Source organism: Vigna umbellata, chromosome 3 (assembly GCF_029865625.1).
Source record: "Vigna umbellata cultivar VRB3 chromosome 3, Vumbellata_1.0, whole genome shotgun sequence".
Taxonomy (NCBI): domain Eukaryota; kingdom Viridiplantae; phylum Streptophyta; class Magnoliopsida; order Fabales; family Fabaceae; genus Vigna; species Vigna umbellata.
Window position 1 is genome coordinate 48,061,085 of NC_142167.1, and position 18,473 is coordinate 48,079,557.

Here is an 18,473-nt window from a genome sequence, read left to right on the forward strand (position 1 = left end):
TTGTATGTACACACTAAATGATAATAGGAAAAATTGTTATACACTTTAAATAGATAATATTATATACATATCAAATATGTTGAGATAATCTTAAAAAGAAAAATAATACTTTTAACACATATAATTTTTACATTCATTTAATATTATTCTTTTTTATTTAAAAAATATATATATAAAAGTTTACTTCTTTATAATTATTTTATCATGAATATAAAAGTGTTACCTGCCATTACTCTTAAAAAAATCATATTTCATAGGTCATGAATCTGGACTAGTTCTTAGGCCTGGTGAAATAATTTATGTTATCTCATTCAACCACCAGATACAAACAAAAAAACAAGTCAAACATTGTCGGAAATGTATATTTATAAATAACCCGAACAGATATAGATTCGATATTTCGAACTCCTCTTCCACACCTTTCAATTGCAATAACTGATATTCTCAGCGAAAGGGCATGGGAGAGATAGACGAAGCTTTCATTCAAACAGAAGAGAACAGGCCAAAGGTTTGTATGATTGAAGAGGGAATCCCTGTGATAGACCTCTCCCCTTTGGTGTGCGGATCTTCTTCTGAGCCTTGTTTTGAAGAGGTTGTGAGGCAAATAGGCAGTGCATGCAGAGAGTGGGGATTCTTCCAAGTGATCAACCATGGAAGCTCAGTTGAGAGCAGGCAGAAGATGGAAGAAGAAGCAAGGAAGTTCTTTCAGCAGAGCAAGGAGCAGAAGAATGAAGTGAGAAGAGATGCTGTGCATGTTATAGGCTACTTTGACTCTGAGCTTACCAGAAATGTTAGAGATTGGAAAGAAGTATTTGATTACACTGTAGAAGAACCTACCTTGGTTCCTGCTTCACCTGATCCTCATGATCTCACAATCACTCATTGGTATAACAGGTGGCCCCAATACCCACCACATTTAAGGTATTTTAATCTTCCTAATCACTTATAGTTTATGCAAGGTATCTTTCTAATATATTAATTGATTTTTAATTATATCTATTAAAAATGTTTTTAATATATTTTAAAATATTAAAATTAATTACTATCTTTTGAGAACATAACATAAAGATAATACTGAAAATTTATATTTAAAAAGTTTAAAGGATGAGTTAAAACCTATAGTTCTGTTTAGGTGATCAAAGTTTAAAGCCTCATATAATCTTTCATGATCAACTTTCATCTGTGGTGAGAAAAGAAAGCAAATTTATTGTTGTATGAAAATCATATATTCGATAGATTTAATAGGCTTTTTCTTTTTATATATTTTGAGGAATTTATTAAATGCGATCTCTCAATTTTTTTTTGTCTTAAATTTAGTTTCTGTTTTATTCAAAAGGAGTCAACATAGTATTATGCCTGAATCACTTTACAATTTTGTGTGGTGAATACAAATAGAAAAAATAAATGACATATGATTTATCTTTCAAACGAAATCTGTTAATTTATCAAAAGTGATTTAAATAAAATAAAAATTAAATTAAAGACAAAAATAAAATTGAGACATTACATTGAATAAATTCATTAAATATTAGATAAAACCTATCAAAAGCCTATTCTATAATATATGAACAGGACTGTTGAAAGGGGTAAAAAAGTATTATAATGTGAAATTGTCATAATTTAGATAAATTTTGATTCGATATATAGTTAGATATTATTTGTTATGAGTGAAAATTTAAAAGAAAAAAAAAACAGTGAGAATCGCATTAAAGGAAAGAGTGGATACTATTTCTCAATAATATCAAACACACCTACGTTTTCAAAATATAGCAAAGTTTATTTTAAGTGAGATATCTAAAACAAATAGGATTAAGCTCATTTATGTCATTTTGGACTCACCTTTCGTATGAAATTACTTTTATTCCTTTTTAAGAAGTAAGAAGTTTTGGAAATTCTGAATATCAATTTGTTAAGACTCCAAATGTAATAAACTAATGCATTATGTATATATAATTTTATACAATGCTACGAAAAAGAAAATACTAAAATTAGAGTATCGACAAGTGTTTATTTAATTATTTATCGTGCATGTTACTCTCCCTTGCGTATGTATAATTATATTAATTAGAAGATTTAAAATAGACAGTGTATAGTCAAATTTATTTTTAAAATTTATTGATAAAAAAATTATGATTACAAACAAAAAATTCATCAGTAATTAAGTATCACATAGTAATACTGGTGTGACAAATATGAGTTTTTAGAGAAGATATTTGAAATAACAAAACCCAAACCATTGTATATATTAGAAGTTGTAGTAAGATGGTAAGGTTTTTGTTGTGCAGAGAGGCATTGGAAGAGTATGGTAAGGAGATGGAAGAGCTGGCGCTGAAGCTCATGGAGCTTATTGCATTGAGCTTAGGTTTGGCACCGAAACGTTTTCATGGTTTCTTCAAAGACCAGACAAGTTGGATAAGGTTGAATTTTTATCCACCTTGTCCTTCACCTCACCTTGTTTTGGGATGTGGTCGTCACAAGGATAGTGGTGCTTTGACAGTGCTTGCTCAAGATGATGTTTGTGGCTTGGAAGTAAAGAGAAAATCTGATGGCCAATGGGTTAGGGTCATACCAGCCCCTAATGCTTATATCATCAATGTTGGAGCTGTAATCGAGGTACTCTCCTTTCTAGTTTTAATCCCAATAACACATATTTTAAAATTGAAACTAAATATTTGTAGATAAATTAATAATGCTTGAGTTCATTTTTTTTCTTGAAATTATTTTGTAAAATTATTTTTCATTAGATCGAGAATTAGTTTTGTTTCGGATGTGTAAAGTTGAGGATTTCTACAAAACATGTCTTTACACGTTATTTTAGATAATTTTGATTGTCTTAATCCAAATCTTTCATTATTTGCGTTTCAAACTGTCCGGGACCGGTTAAAGGCACTCTGACGCTCAAGTCAGTTATAATAAAGTTTTAAATTCATAATAAATGAATCTACCTATTTTCTTACCTTTGACTTCTATTTATAGCTTTTGAGACAAGCCTCTTGTAAAACCTTAATCACGACTTATGGTCCAAAACTTACTAAGCAACATTTATCTCGTAATTTTGATTTGAAATTATATTTAAGGATGATAAGGCACGTCCACTCAGCTTTCTCTCCTTCTCGGCCGCTCAGTTGATGGACGGCTTATCTTTTGACTTGCAGCTTATAGACTGCTTAGTTGATCGGGTCCTCTGGTGATTTTGTTTTGTCAGTTTTATCATATAACCGTCTGATCATACGGTACAAGTTTTGACATGTTGATGAAAATTATATATTAATTATAATTATTATTTTGCAGGTTTGGAGCAATGAAACTTATGAGAGTGTTGAGCATAGAGTTATATTGAATAGTGAGAAGGAAAGGCTCTCATATCCATTCTTTCTCACCCCTGCACATTACACCATGGTGCAGCCTTTGGAAGAGCTGCTAAATAACCAAAACCCTCCCAAATATAGGCCCTACAATTGGGGCAAGTTCTTTCTTACAAGGAAACGTAGTAATTTCGTCAATCTTAATGTAGAAAACATTCAAATATACGATTTCAAGATTAATTAGATATTTTTCAATAATGTTGTAATCAGGATCCTAAAGGAACTTTGTCCATCGATTGTGACAATGTATTGTTTTTATAAGCAGCATAAATTCAATTTCAGAAGCCAAAGTTCATCTACTCTTTTTTTTTTTTCATTTTTCCTTACTGATGAACAAATCAAATTTTAACGAAATTTATCAAAAAATATTAAGTGGTACATTTAGTCTTCGACTTAAAAGAGTTTTTCATACAAGAAAGAATTCCTTCATGTTAAGAATACAAATTAATAACATTAAACAAATTTTTAAATAACAATTATTTAAAAACACAATATAATATAACATATATATATATAATTGTGAGTTGATCAAAGTTTTTGTAAAATTCTTTATTGTTAAAATTGAATATGTGTTTCTTATAAATAATGTGACACTCCAACGGCTACGAATAATATTGCCAACAAACAAATATTTTGAATATTTTGATTTATTTTATACAAATCAAATTTTATAACAAATAAATATTCGTAAAAATTATAAGACATTATAATAGAAAATATTTTGAATATTATAATCATAATAAATAACTTGTATTATTATATAAGATTACTCTTAAGTGTTAATAATTTTCTTTAAAAATATTAAAAGAAAAAGAAATTATAGTTGTTTGACATTTATTAATGGTGAACTATAGGTCGTGTGTGCAAAATGATGGTTGTTTAGAAAATGTATGGATTATAGGGAATTTGACATTTTCTCAATCATAAGAAGCTGGATTGCTATCTTTGTTTTATGTGCATGGTATCAATCTTATGAACGAAGTTGATAGAAGCAAACGTTGTAAAAGTTGGAATGTTGTGAAAAACATGGGTTTGGACTATGTTGGTATTACTTGAGCTTAGGAAAGGACCAAATAATATGCTATTATTATACTAATTAATTACCTTAAGTTGTTCAAGTTATTGGTAATTGTTTGGTGTATATTTCAAGTGATGATTTGTAATGTGAGAAAGAAAGAGATTAACATGATTTTCTCATCTTAGGATGTGTTTACTCAAGGGAGATGATGTGAGAAAGAGGAAATAAATGGATTTGAGAGAATTTGAAAGTAAATTGTATATTGTTTTTTTAAAGGGATTAGAGGTGATTTAAAGTAGATTTAAAAATAAAGTTCGTGAAAGTTTTTGTAAGATTTGACTGATGTGATAGATTAAAAAAATATTTTAATGAATAGAAATTAAAGATTATCAAATTACTCTTAGTGATAAAAGTAATATAAAATGATATTTATGAATAACACAATTTTTTTGTTAAAAATAATTTTAAATAATATAATAAAAAATTAATTAAAAAACTAATGCAATATTTTTTTTAGGAAACTGAATTTTTTTTGTTTAAATAATACAACATTTTACTTGTGTTATCTCTTCTAATCTTATCAACTTGTGTTAATTATTTGTTATTCTTCATCACCAAATCATTATTTGCTTCAGATTAACAAATAACTAATAACATGAGAGGAAAAAATATTTAAAATGTTCAAAGTGTCCCAACATTTATTCAAATAACAATTAATTGAGCCTTGTGGAATCGGTTACAGTCTCAACATAATCGGTTATGTAGTCCAACAAAGCCTTATGGAATTGATTCCACCTCGTTCAACTTGTACCATGGAATCGATTACAAGGAGTTCATAGTTCGTCTGGTCCTCTCCATTTTCCTGAGTTCTTAATTCATCTTCAAGATCAAGTTCATGGGTTCCTAATTCGACTTCAAACTCTGATTCACGAAACAAAAGAGAGAAATTGATTCCCTATTCAATTTAATTATTATGACATTTTGGTTTTCTTTTAGGACAAATAGGATTTTTGCACTTATATAGCCTCAAATCTGAACTTATCTACGAGGAATGAAAAATCAACCAATCCCTTAAATTATTGCCTCGCTTCGCTTCTAAATTTATCAATGCGAACACAATAACCACTACAAATCTGTTTATGCAAATACTCTTCAAGAATGTATTAATCTCAAGCGAACATAGTGTAAGTGTTGAACAAGACACTAAGTGATATGATTTGTAGCTCAAAGAATATGTTAAATGTCTAAGAGGAGTGACAAAAGTGGCGTACATATATCCTAAACTTGTGACAATGTATAACATATGATTATGCTAGTGTGGGATGAGTGATCACGCCTCCAAAAACAACTTATTTTATTATTTTTCACTAATGGTTGTCATTCAAGCATTGGCTAGAAAGCTTAAACAATTAATATTCAATTTATGAGCTTAAGTAAGAAACACTCAATGAGAATAAGATAATTAATATGTATGATTACTAGTGGTATGTTGATATATAATGATTTGTAATATGCATTTTTATCCATGTTATATTAATAGTATGTTGTATAAAGGATATTATCCACGTCTAATTTCGTTCCGATAAATAAATTCATTTAAAAAAAACTAAAAAATACATGTTTTCAATTAATGGTAACTAAAAAATAAATAAAAAATGAAATAAATTTTCTTACTTTATTATTTTATATGCCCTTTACATATGGTTATATTATGATGAGAAATAAACTAATAAATACATTCACATTGTAATAATTGACTATTTAAATAATTTATTAGATTGTGATAAAAAATTTATAAACTAGTGAAACATGTTCTTTTAAATGATTTATTGACGTAACAGGTATAAAGAATACTTCATAAAAGCTATTTATTTTAAGTTTATAATTTTATTTATTTTCCGTTCTTTAAATTTTTATAATATTGAAGCAATAAAGTTTTAAAAGAATAATTATTCTTAAATAAACACCAAAATAAAATCCAATTCAATTTGATTAGAATTCTTTTCACTAGATGTTGTCAGTTTTGCGTACTTTAAGCTCTACTGCATAGTAAAGTTAAACCCAAGGCTGTATTCGGCCCGACCCGAATGTAAGAAGAAGGAAGAAATTCGCAGTTTCACAAATTGTGAACACCCAATTCTCTGATCCCGCACCCTTGTTAGGTTCTTGGCTGTCTAGAGAAAATGAGCGCAGTCTCTTCCAGTTCCCTTTGTTTTTACACTGGCCATTCTTGGAACAGCCCCAAGGTACCCTTTTTATTTTATTTTTGTTTTTTGTTCTGTAAAATGTTGTCTTTGTTACCGTACAATGTTTAGTTTGTATTTATTAGAATGCGGAGTACAATTTTCTTTTGATTCTGTCACTTTTTCTTTCGTGGGTAAATGTGTTTGATTCTCTGAGTTTATGTTGTTACTGTTGTGGGTAAATGTGTTTGATTCTCAGTGTTAATGTTGTTGGTGCTGTTCAGGAGTTTGGAAGGGGCAGAAAGCAACAAGATAAGAAGCTACTTGTGAAGTGTTCCAGCAAGAGTGGGAATCCATCTTCACAAAATGCGGCTCGTGTTGGTGTTCTTGGAGCTAGTGGCTACACTGGTTCTGAGGTGAGCCTGCATGACACAAAGTGGTTCGAAGTGTGTTTGGTTTAGTGTGAGGAGAGGTTGAAACATGGAAAATTAATAAATATAAATAAAACAAGTAACAGTGATTTTCAACAGAAGTTATGGCTTAGAGTGAGATGGGTATAATCAAGGATTTAAAAAAATGATTTTTTTCACAATGTCAAGGTTTCTCAGATCACTGCAACAACAATTGCTACTACATCAGCTGCATTGTGGTGGCAATTTCCCGCAATATCAATGATCTGGACGTAACTGTGATCACAATTTTTAACCTCAGTGATAATTAATTTATTCTGTTTTTTCTGCTTGTGCTTAGTATGTGCAACTTAGTGTAAACTGTGAAGTGACTTTCGTTCCAAATTGCTGCACTACCACTTTACATGTACTCAACAAAGCAAGTTGATGTCAGTGTCAGTTTTGATCTGGTGTTATTCTTTTGTGAGATTGTGAAGATTTTTTTGGTCAGGTTTTGCGACTCTTGGCAAATCATCCACAATTTGGGATTGCACTGATGACTGCCGATAGGAAAGCTGGGCAGCCAATCTCTTCTGTATTCCCACATCTGAGCACTCGGGTATGGCTGGTGGTTTTAGGAATGATGATATCTTTAAAGAGATATTTTTTTGTTATTTTTTATGGAAGGTGTTGTGAGCTATCTGTTTTTCTTCTTCTAAGTGAGATTAGCATACCTTTTTTATGATGATCATGGAGGTTGTTGTTATTCATAATCATCATTTTCTTGAACAATCCTCTGGGCGTGATTTGAAATATGCATGTTGATGTATTGTTATATAAATTACATAATTTGAACTTAACCCATGTTTACAGGACTTGCCAGATTTGATTGCAGTAAAGGATGCGGACTTTTCTGATGTGGATGCTGTATTCTGTTGTTTGCCTCATGGGACTACTCAGGTTCTTTATTATGTCTTTTGACATTGTAATTTCCGTATTGGCCAAAAGAGCACTGGATAAAGTATATCATTGTTTAAAATTATTCCTTAGGTTATCTTCTTGTTAACAGGAAATAATTAAAGGCCTGCCCAATCACTTGAAGATTGTTGATCTTTCAGCAGTATGTTTTAAATTACTGTTCTCTCTGGTTTTTTTAGAAAAACAAAGCATTATGAACAAAGCTTTGCTTAATATCAAACTTGTAAACGAGAGGGATTTTGTAGGATTTTCGACTAAAAGATCTTTCTGAATATGAAGAGTGGTATGGTCAGCCACACAGAGCACCAGATTTACAGGTGGAACTCTTGTCCTTTTTTATTACAAAAGGGTCTAAACTATCTAGTTCTACCATCTGTTTTCTATATGTATAGCAGATTATCAACTTATACTATAGGCTTCTATGCTGTCTTTCATTTCATTGAACTTGGCTTAGCAAACTGTTGAACCCCTTATAAGTTATAATTTCAAAATGAATATATTTTATGAAGTACAATGCCTTCTATTTATGAATTTGACCTGTCAACATTTATTTCTTTCCAAGTGTTCATATATATAATATATGAGAAGATTGAGTCTCAGGTTGAAACCTCTTTCTTGTTTTGTAATTTGGTTTTAATGCCTGAATTAATCTAGTTATTTCTATCCAGAAAGAAGCTGTATATGGATTGACAGAGGTTTTAAGGCAGGAAATAAAGAATGCACGTCTAGTTGCGAATCCTGGATGTTATCCAACTTCTGTTCAACTTCCCGTTGTCCCACTGATAAAGGTCAGGATGTTTACTTTACAGTGTACAATGCATATTTTGAATAAGTGAATTTTCCTTTCAAGAAAAGACTGTCTCATTAAAATGCAAATAATAGTATAAATTTGTGCTCTAAGGATTTTCTTTTGAGATGTATCTACTAGTCTTTTCTTCCTTGTGGCTTGAAATTTATGGTCTAGGATGTTAAGCTTGATAGGTACCGTTCACTTTAAGAATATTTCTATGGTGCTTAGTTCATGGTCTTTTTAAGCTATTTTTCAGATATGCGGAGGAACTGGATGGCTCTCTTATAATGACTAGATTTTAGGAGCTCTTTTTTTTTTCTTTTACCCCTTTTATTTTTCCTCTTGGTGGATTTCTTATCCTTCAACCTTTTGTACTTATATCCCTTTCTCTGAATAAATTTATTGTTTTATCAATTAAAAAAATGTGCATATTGACATTTATTCAATAGCATGAATTATATACACCATTAATATATATGAATTCTTCTTTTGGACGTCCACTTGTCGTGTATCAAGTTTTTCTACTTTGACTTGATTGGACTACTCAAGATGTCAACTCAAGAGGTAGTATATTCAGGGGTGGAAGCATTTTAGGCTCAGCTTAATGCTTCCTATTTTAAAAACTGATTTTTCTGTATTTATTGATTTTTATCATGCTTGAAGTATTTCAAAACCCCTTTAACTTTAAGTTTATTCTTTCTTTCTGAGTTTTCTTTGTTTTTCAGGCTGGTCTAGTTGAGATTAAAAATATTATCGTTGATGCTAAATCTGGTGTCAGTGGAGCAGGTTAGAGTTTTGATGCATCTCTTTTGTATTTTATTGCAATTATTCCACAAAAATATTCTCAGCCGTAACTTCTCATTTATTTGTGGTTCTATTACTTGATTCTTGTTGCAGGGCGTAGTGCCAAAGAAAATTTATTGTTCACTGAAGTAACTGAAGGTCTCAATTCTTATGGTGTTACCCGTCATCGCCATGGTGAGTTTAGTTTGCTTGTTATAATTAGATTTGCGTATTTCTAATCCTACAACTCCAGCCTAACTAATAAAAACCCTTTGTTATCTTGTTAAACTTTTGTCTGTGACAATGAAGTATTGAGTGATTAGTTTATTGTAAGAGGTATGCAATAGTACAATAACCAGTAAAGGCAGAACCAATAATACAGTTTACCTATAAAGCTCAAACATGTCTCTTCAATTGTGTGTCCCTGTATCCTGCGTGTATCTAACACTAACATGTGTACGACACTTGTACAACACAAATTAGTCAATATTTTCATCTTCAGAAAACATTTTTTCGTCTCTGACACAAGTCTAACACGGCTGCATCACTGCACTAATGAGGGAAGATATGTTAATTTATTTTAGAAGTTAGAAACTTATGGTATAAGTTTCTATTGTAATTATAGAAATAAGTAGTAGATCATATATAATTAGGATTATCTAGATTATATATGTATTGTTGAGATTATTTTCATTTATTCTCGTATCTTATATTGTAGAATTTTTTGAAGTTGTTAATTTGTCTTTCGATAAACCTCAGTTAGAGTGTCATTTTCAATGATGATGCCCAGGGGGTGAAATGTCTTAAATAAATTAATTCCTCTTTTCACTTTGGACTTAGATGAACGGATTAGATTTATTTTTGTATTCGACAACAATATGTTCAGATAGCTATATTTGAATAGCTTTTTTTATAGATGATTTTGAATATATAAATTTAGATTGCCAATTTAAATAATTCACAATGAGCCCCCTCCAGTTAGTACACCAGTGTCAAGAAGAGCCGAGAGTGATTTCTGCTAATTAGCCTGGTTCTCTCCATTAGGAAAAGGGAGATGTGGTGATTGGCTAGTTGGGGTCTTACAGGGCATCATAACGAAAATTAATCATAATTTGATTGTGGGCTACTAAGCTCTTACCCTATTTTGGTTATATATGGCTACTTAGTAAATTTATCTAGTAGCAACAAATGGCATCTGAATTTGAATAGATCTAATAATCATATTTTATTGTATGCAGTTCCTGAAATAGAACAAGGACTTGCTGATGCTGCAGGTTCAAAAGTAACCGTTAGTTTTACACCACACCTAATTCCAATGGTAGGTAGCGCTTAGAGTCGTGATATATTTTCTTGCTTTTTAAGTAAATTAACAAAATTCTACTTTGCCATTTATCAGAGTCGTGGAATGCAATCAACTATTTATGTGGAAATGGCTCAAGGAGTGAGAACTGAGGACCTGCACCGACAGCTGAAGCTCTCATATGAGGTTTAAACTTTTGTCAATGCTTGTCACCTCCTCACTATAGATTCCATTACCACTACTTTACAAAATTGTAATGTATGAATTGTATATATGCCAATAAATACGAAGAACGCAGGTCTGAAAATGGTACTTAATGGTCATTCTTCGTTGTTGTGGAAAATGTTTTCATCATTCTACTCTCTTCATCATAGAAGAGTCTCTTTAACCTTCAAGGCTTTATCCTGCCTTGGTTTGTGGGTCTGTGGAAAGGGCTATCTTGATTCGTAGTTCATAGCTTTTTTAGTCTACTTTGGTTCATGTTTGAATTTCACGTTTTGTCCCTTTCTCAACTTCTCTTTTATTTGGTGATTCAGGAAGAAGAATTTGTTGTGGTGTTGGAAAATGGAGCCATTCCTCGAACTCACAGTGTGAAGGGGACTAATTACTGTTTAATCAATGTCTTTCCGGATCGAATTCCTGGAAGAGCAATAATTATATCTGTTGTATGTTATAAGCTTTTTTCCCTTTTATATACACTTTACTTTTGCTAACATTTTATACATTTAACGGTATTAAGATATTATAGTTGGCATGACTATTTTGATGTGTTGTTGCAGATTGATAATTTAGTGAAGGGAGCTTCAGGTCAAGCTTTACAAAACCTTAACTTGATAATGGGATTTCCAGAAAATCTGGGACTTCATTACCTGCCTCTGTTTCCTTAGAGTACTTCTTTTGTCTAGCTAGAGCTCCAACACTAGTTACAGTTTCACCTCATTTTTTTTTGTTGTTGTTGCTTTGTAATCTTAAAATAAGCCATTGAGTTTTGAGGTGATTTGGTTTTTCAAGCATGAATTTTGGCCTTTTTGTAATGCCAATGTTTAAGTGGACTATGAAATCTCCATCTCAAGTTTTTTTTGAGATATTTGTTTTATTTTGACTCAGCCTTTCTGGTTTTCTCTAAAATCACAGGTGCAGGACTGTGGACTGGCTGCTACAGTTCCTGTGTTTGGATTATATTCTTGCATTGAATGAAATTGATGTAAAAATAGGGTAAATTATTCTCTTGGTATGTAGTTAAACAGAATTTACCTTTTCAGTCTTTATATGCAAAAGTCATTCTTCAGTTTTTATACATATTATTTTCAATTTTATTTGTTTTAGTTTGAGTAATTAAAACCAAATGTTTAGTATTTGATTTGGTTCAGTGTTCTTAAAAAATCTTAACCAAATGGACTCTGATGGTTGGTAGGGTATTTCCAAGATGTTCACAGAATATATATATATATTATTCCTTGACAAAACACCAATTATTAAACACCTAAAAAGTGCTTCTTTTTTTCATTTCAAGAGTTTTTAAAATCATTTTCAAGTTATCATTTCAACTGTAGATTGCCCCAACTTATTTCTTTGGAAATCGATTTTTCTTTAACATTAATTTTACCGTAGTCTAACTTTTATGCAGTAATGAAAATTATTTCGTGATGAAAATGCAATTAATTTAAGTTTACTGTATAATGTGATTATCTTCTTTATGTTACATTCTGAAAGTAATTTTACCTTGAAAGTAATACAATCTTACAAATATTGTTTATATAATTGAAAACTAATGGAAAGGAGTATTTAAACATGAGCAATAGTAGCGAAGCAATGAGTACTTATTTAACAATAACTTATCATTACACCAAAATATTTACCAATTAATTATCATAAACGAAATATGACAACAATTTTTTTCTTAAGCATATATGTTTTATACAATTAAGTTAATAATTTTATTTTATTATAAACTCAGTAAAATAATTACTTCAAAACAATATTTGATTTTTTATTTTTATTACTAAATAAGTTTATAAATTTATTATAGTTACAAAATATATTAACAAAATGTTGATATTAATTGTATTTAACAATTTATTCAAATCCTTAAAAATAATTTTAATTTCTCCAAAGATATAAATATTAACTATTTTAATTAATTCATATCTTTTGTTCATAATTTTTCTATTTTTGTGTAGGTTAGTGTCCATAAGAAATTATTTATTTTGTAATCTTTTTTCGTTTATAGCATATAAACATGATGCATAATTTTAATAGTTTTATTTTTATGAAATTAAATTAGAGGAAATAGTAAATTTTATAAATTTATTTTTTAAAATAAGTAAAATTTCTATTTTTTTAAGTATAAATATGTTAAAAATTTCATATGAAATATCTATAATTAGAATAACAAAAAAGAAAAATTTTAAGTAACTAAATTTGATTAAATGATGAAAGATGCTACCAAATTAAGATAGCACATGCAGCTCAACAATATAGGTTTTTAGGGGTTGAATGCGTTATAAAATAGTAAGGATAAAATTTTAAAGAAAGTGCTGCCGTCGATGTATATTTTTCGGGCATGACGCTATGCTGGTCAAAATATTTAACAGTTTGATAAAGATAAAATTAAATAATTGAACTAAAAGAAAAATACTTTATACAATAAACCAGTTAATAAAGTATAAATTAATAAAAATCAACATTGTTTTACATATTTTTAATCTTTTTCACACTTTTCTAAAAATTATTTTTTCTAAATACAGCATGAATGATGTTATCTCTAGTTTTTAGTTTTCACTAGAACAGACCTAGAAATGTTCCTTGTATGGTTACTCCACTATGCTGCTATTATCGTAGTTGACACCACAGCAAAACCCACTTGTTGAATTGCAATCCCCTTTCAAAAGGGTATTCGGATTTGGTTTCAAATTTTCATCTTTCAACTACGCAAACATGTCTCTCCCCTCTTCCTCTCACCTTCTATCTACTACTGCTTCTTCTCGTTTCCAACCCTTGATCCTCAACAGCACCGTCTCTATCGAACCTTCCTTTCTGGGTTTCAAGGTACTCTTTTCAACATTTTTTCTTACAATATATTCTCGCTTTCTCTTGGGCAATTGTTCGTATTCTGTTGTTATCTGAAACCAAAATGTTGTCAAGGATACTTTAAGTTAATATAATAGTAATTTTTGCAACGTGACAAATCAAATGCGCAATGTAAGATGTATTATTCATTTATTAAATGATTACAGTTTCTAGGCCACGGAATTTTGGATTTTGCTACTTATGGATAATGCATCGCTCAATCTGTAAATTGCCTGTTATCATTTGTTTTTCGAGATTTTTAGTAGAATGAGTGCGTGTTTGGGTAAATAGCTTAATTAAGGCATTATTGAAGGAGTGTTTATCGTTGGAGCATGTGTGTATAAGTTGTTCCTACAATTAAAAATGAAATTAGATTGAAATATTTTATATAAACCGTAAGCTGTTTTCACAAGTTATCTTAGAAATCTTATTGGAATAAGTTGGAAATATCATAAGCACTTCCAAATGTTTGCACAAGTTCTTATACCTTTAGATAGTTCAAATAAGTTGTGATCAAGATATTCCAAATGGACCCTAAATAAATCGTGTACTATCTCAGTGTAAATGTCTTTTTACACTATCATCCAATTACAGACCACCATGTATGGCAAATTCATTGACTATTGTAATACCTGCTTCAAAAGGGATTCAATAGATAACTTTTTATTGTTTGATAGTGTAAAAACATCTCTATTGGTAGTGCTTGCCTGTTAAACACTTTTGAATCTTTGACTAAGGTCTGGTTACTGGCTTCATAAGTTAAAATTTCCCCTATCTGCTGTTGCACAGGGTACACCATGTTTTGATGAGAAGCACAATTGCTGCTTAAGTGTTAAACCATTTGGTGTATCTCAGAAGAGAGTTACCACGATCTCCTGTTCTATGAATATGTCTGCACAACAATCAGATGATCATGGGAAAATGAAGCTTGAGCAGTTAATAGACAAAGCACGAAAGCTTTGGGACAGTTCTCCTGAGCCAGTGAAGATTTTCCCCTGGAACAAAGCTCTGGACAACTTCATTCAACTTATTCTTGATCTTATTTTGGTTGTTGTCAAATACCTAGCCGTGCCTGTATTCGCAGTTACCTCACTGAGTGAAATGTCCTACTGTGCACATGAAAGGAAGCTATTTCTGGTTCCTATTCCAGTTCTCTTTGGAGTTGCTGTTGCTGGGATTCTTAAAGCCACTGCCCTTGAGTTATCTCCACATCTAAAGGTATGGTCATTGGTTATTCACCATTTTATAATCTAGATATCCGAGAGATTTGTTGGGTGTAGTATTAAGCTGTGTATTAAGCATTCCTAACAGTTGTGATGCTTGAGCTCCATAGGCTCTTTATTTTCTTCTATTCACTCTGTAAAACATTTTCAATTGCCTCATTATCTCTCTATTTTGAATTTCTAACAACAGGGCATGATCCTTTTGGATTAGTTAATCTCACTGCACTTGATGACTTTTCTTTGGGGATTTATCAGTGTACAAAATGGTGACTACCGTAGACGTTTACTAATTTTAAAATTCCAGCTTGCAAAAAGAATTCAGGATGAATACGATGATATATTTCAAAACTAGATGCCTTGTTTTCCAGACGTTTTCCATGATTTCTAGGAGCCAATCTGTTACGGACTTTTCTGTTATTTATATTTTGAGATGATTTTTATTGGTCATAACAGAGCAAGATATGTGAAACTTAGTCTGGTGGTCTACCCTTCCTATTTACTGTATTGCAGTCTATGTCTTGTTTGATTTCACCCTTTTACCATAGCTTATTACTAGTCTTGTTTTCAGGATGCAGAAGTTCCATGGCATTTAATTGCTATTGCAATTTTGTTCACATTAATCAAATTGCCAGGGCCATATTACCCTTACTGGGGACGTATAATCATTCCTCATTTTGCAAATGGGGTTCTTTTGAGGACTCTATGGTTTGCAATATTGTGGTATAGAAGACCAAAAGCAATGAAAATGCCGGGTTCTAGTTAGTTATCCTCGAGTTATGGTACTAGCTCGCAGAGTTACTCAGTTTTTGTAAGTATTATTAAATCCTACAACTTACTAAATCCAATACATATGTGAAATGTGATTCTTGGGAATTCGAATGAGGTGTAATGTGTTTCTTTGCTTTATGAGTAAATGCTATATTATGGGAATTTAACCATGTGGAAATGCTCGGGTCAAATTCAAGTTTAGTTTTATCAAGCTACAGCTCCATTTTAATAACTATTTTAAGTTTTGCTCTCTTTTTTGTTGGTTAAATCAATTTTTAAGTTCCTATAGTTTCACTGATTTTTTAAACTGGTTATTATAATTTAAAATTATGTAATTGGCCCCCATACCACCATATTTTCAAATAAGTCTTCACCTCACCAGCAGTTATTATCTTGTTCTAAACTACAATGATCTATTTGAAAGCATTTAGATAATTCAATTTGTATTTGTCAAATAGTTTTTTGAGTTTTCAAATGTGTCCCTAGTTCAGCAAAAGTTAGCAGCTTTTACTGAGGACTGACTACTTTGAAAAAAACTTGAAAATATAGGACCCTAGATATGACTTAGTTCAAATTTAATGTAACTACAGGGATTATTATTGAGTGAGTTGATCTTTTTCTTCCCTTTACAACTTTTAAGTGTTAACCTATGTTATGAGAGTTGCCATAACTTTATAAGCATTTTGGTACCACTTTGACATCAAATTAATAGTCCAAAAGATTCGCCGAAAAACAAAAGTAGTCCAAAGGCTTCTGTGTACCAGAACATGTCAGCCAATGGATGAATTAATTAAGGAACGATCTTGTGCTGCTAATGTTTCCAAAAATCTTTTATTGAGCAATATATAAAATTTTAATTTATGTATTTATATAAATAGTCCCCAATCAGATTGTAGTTTGCAGTTGTTTCATTTCGCTTGCTTTACTTGGGATCTAACCATTCAACATTTGTAACATTATCTTTCAAGAGTAAAACTGATTTCCCAGAACATGTTACTGTTAGAAGATTGTTTGGTGAATCAGACCCCGTGAGAATGTTGTGTGATAATAGTCCTTGTAACAATTAACCAATATATTCAAGTTTGCTTATATGAGTCCTGCAATTCAAAATGGAAGTACTTTGATTGTCTAACATCTTGTACAGGCTGACTTTAGTTGTTAATTCAACAGTATTTTGTATCAAAATGCTCTTATTGATGAATGGATCATTGACTTTTGCTTACTCTTATACAGGATACCAGATTTTTGCTAGTGAAGACGCCTGTGGCATTAAGCAATGCATTTAGATTTTTACTAAATTTAGATTTCACTTTGTTGAGAAATAATGTAAGTGCTGTAGTTAGTGACTATAGTTTGTCTTGGAATGATAGATATGGTTGTGTTGGATACCCCCATATTAATAGTTGTAGCTGATACATATCAAGAAAATAGATGGCAATGGTGGCTTCACTTTTGGTATAAGAAAAAAAATTCTTAACCTTTGCAAGAGAAATATCAAAAGGATTGGTTGAGTGGAATGACACATCGTTGTATTTGATGGGGATTTCTTGTAGGTGACATGGTCTACATGTCTTTCTGGAGTACATAAATGTTGGTCTCCAAATATTAGAACTGAATTCGTGCATAAATTAGTGAACAAATTGTGTTCTTAAACATTTTTATTGGATGAAATTTATAAGAAATTGATGAAATTTGAAGGTTTCATATCTTTTTTAACGGTCTTTTCCTGGTTTTGTAATTTTTAATAAATTTTAATCAATAAAAAAGAAGTATTTAAGTAATTTATTATGTATTATAGAATGTGCTTTAGCACTTCTCATATTTTATTTTTGGTTATATCAGTAATGAAAATCCAATTTTCATCCATCCTTTTTCAGACAAAAAAGATGGATCATTTAACAATCTACTTGGTAAAATAATAATTTAAAAAAGTAAACTTTTGTATTTGTAAATAAAAATAGATTTTGAAAGATAAAGCTAAGTAGGTGTAAAAAATATTAAAAGTATCAAAATATAATTGTTCTTTTCAAATACACATTATCATTAATTAAAAGATAAATATTATATAGCTGAAATAATCTTTTTGAAGAGTTTCTTTCTTACTATTACCTCAACGGGCATGGTTAATAATTAGTTTCGGATATGCATTATCATTTCTATAATAAATCTTAAATGATAATAGAGGTTTAAAAATTAAATCAACCTTTTAAATACTGATAGTAATAATGAGATATTTAAGCTATTTATTGCTAGCATTACAACGGTAGAAAGAATGGAAAACATCGAAAGAATATGTACAGCCATATACCACCATAAAAACGTTCATTTATATAAAAGAAAAAGTATAACATATTATTTTTTACTGTATATTTCAAAATGAAAAATAAAAAACTATGAATTGAACATAAGTAGATATACACAATTCACAGAAATTACTATTTTGGTCTTATTAACACTTTTTTTATATACTTCCATTTACATATGACACCCATAAATATTATTATTTATTTCAATATTTTGTTTACCTTTATTTTTATTTATTAAATATAATATTTTATTAATAAAAGGAAGAGTGAAATGAAAGTAAGAGAACAGTTGAGTTTGAAA

General features: G+C 30.3%; 3 protein-coding genes across 3 annotated transcripts; all 3 read left to right on the forward strand.

Moving 5' to 3' along the window:
- Nucleotides 1–304: 304 nt before the first annotated feature.
- Nucleotides 305–3,664, forward strand: LOC148202795 (protein LATERAL BRANCHING OXIDOREDUCTASE 1-like). The gene is made up of 3 exons (XM_088110775.1): nucleotides 305–921; nucleotides 2,286–2,613; nucleotides 3,292–3,664. The coding sequence occupies exons 1-3, from the start codon at nucleotides 458–460 to the stop codon at nucleotides 3,547–3,549; spliced, it is 1,050 nt and encodes a 349-aa protein (XP_087966901.1). The 5' UTR covers nucleotides 305–457; the 3' UTR covers nucleotides 3,550–3,664.
- Nucleotides 3,665–6,403: 2,739 nt separating this feature from the next.
- LOC124847006 (putative N-acetyl-gamma-glutamyl-phosphate reductase, chloroplastic) lies at nucleotides 6,404–11,902 on the forward strand. Its single transcript, XM_047324388.2, has 13 exons — nucleotides 6,404–6,629; nucleotides 6,851–6,982; nucleotides 7,467–7,574; nucleotides 7,829–7,915; nucleotides 8,025–8,075; nucleotides 8,179–8,250; nucleotides 8,602–8,721; nucleotides 9,449–9,509; nucleotides 9,621–9,701; nucleotides 10,745–10,824; nucleotides 10,903–10,992; nucleotides 11,343–11,471; nucleotides 11,586–11,902. The coding sequence occupies exons 1-13, from the start codon at nucleotides 6,567–6,569 to the stop codon at nucleotides 11,691–11,693; spliced, it is 1,182 nt and encodes a 393-aa protein (XP_047180344.2). The 5' UTR covers nucleotides 6,404–6,566; the 3' UTR covers nucleotides 11,694–11,902.
- Nucleotides 11,903–13,576: 1,674 nt separating this feature from the next.
- On the forward strand, nucleotides 13,577–17,570 carry LOC124847010 (uncharacterized). Its single transcript, XM_047324392.2, has 4 exons — nucleotides 13,577–13,854; nucleotides 14,665–15,093; nucleotides 15,667–15,906; nucleotides 17,100–17,570. Exons 1-3 carry the CDS (start codon nucleotides 13,744–13,746, stop codon nucleotides 15,859–15,861), a joined length of 735 nt encoding a protein of 244 aa, XP_047180348.1. The 5' UTR covers nucleotides 13,577–13,743; the 3' UTR covers nucleotides 15,862–15,906; nucleotides 17,100–17,570.
- Nucleotides 17,571–18,473: the final 903 nt, after the last annotated feature.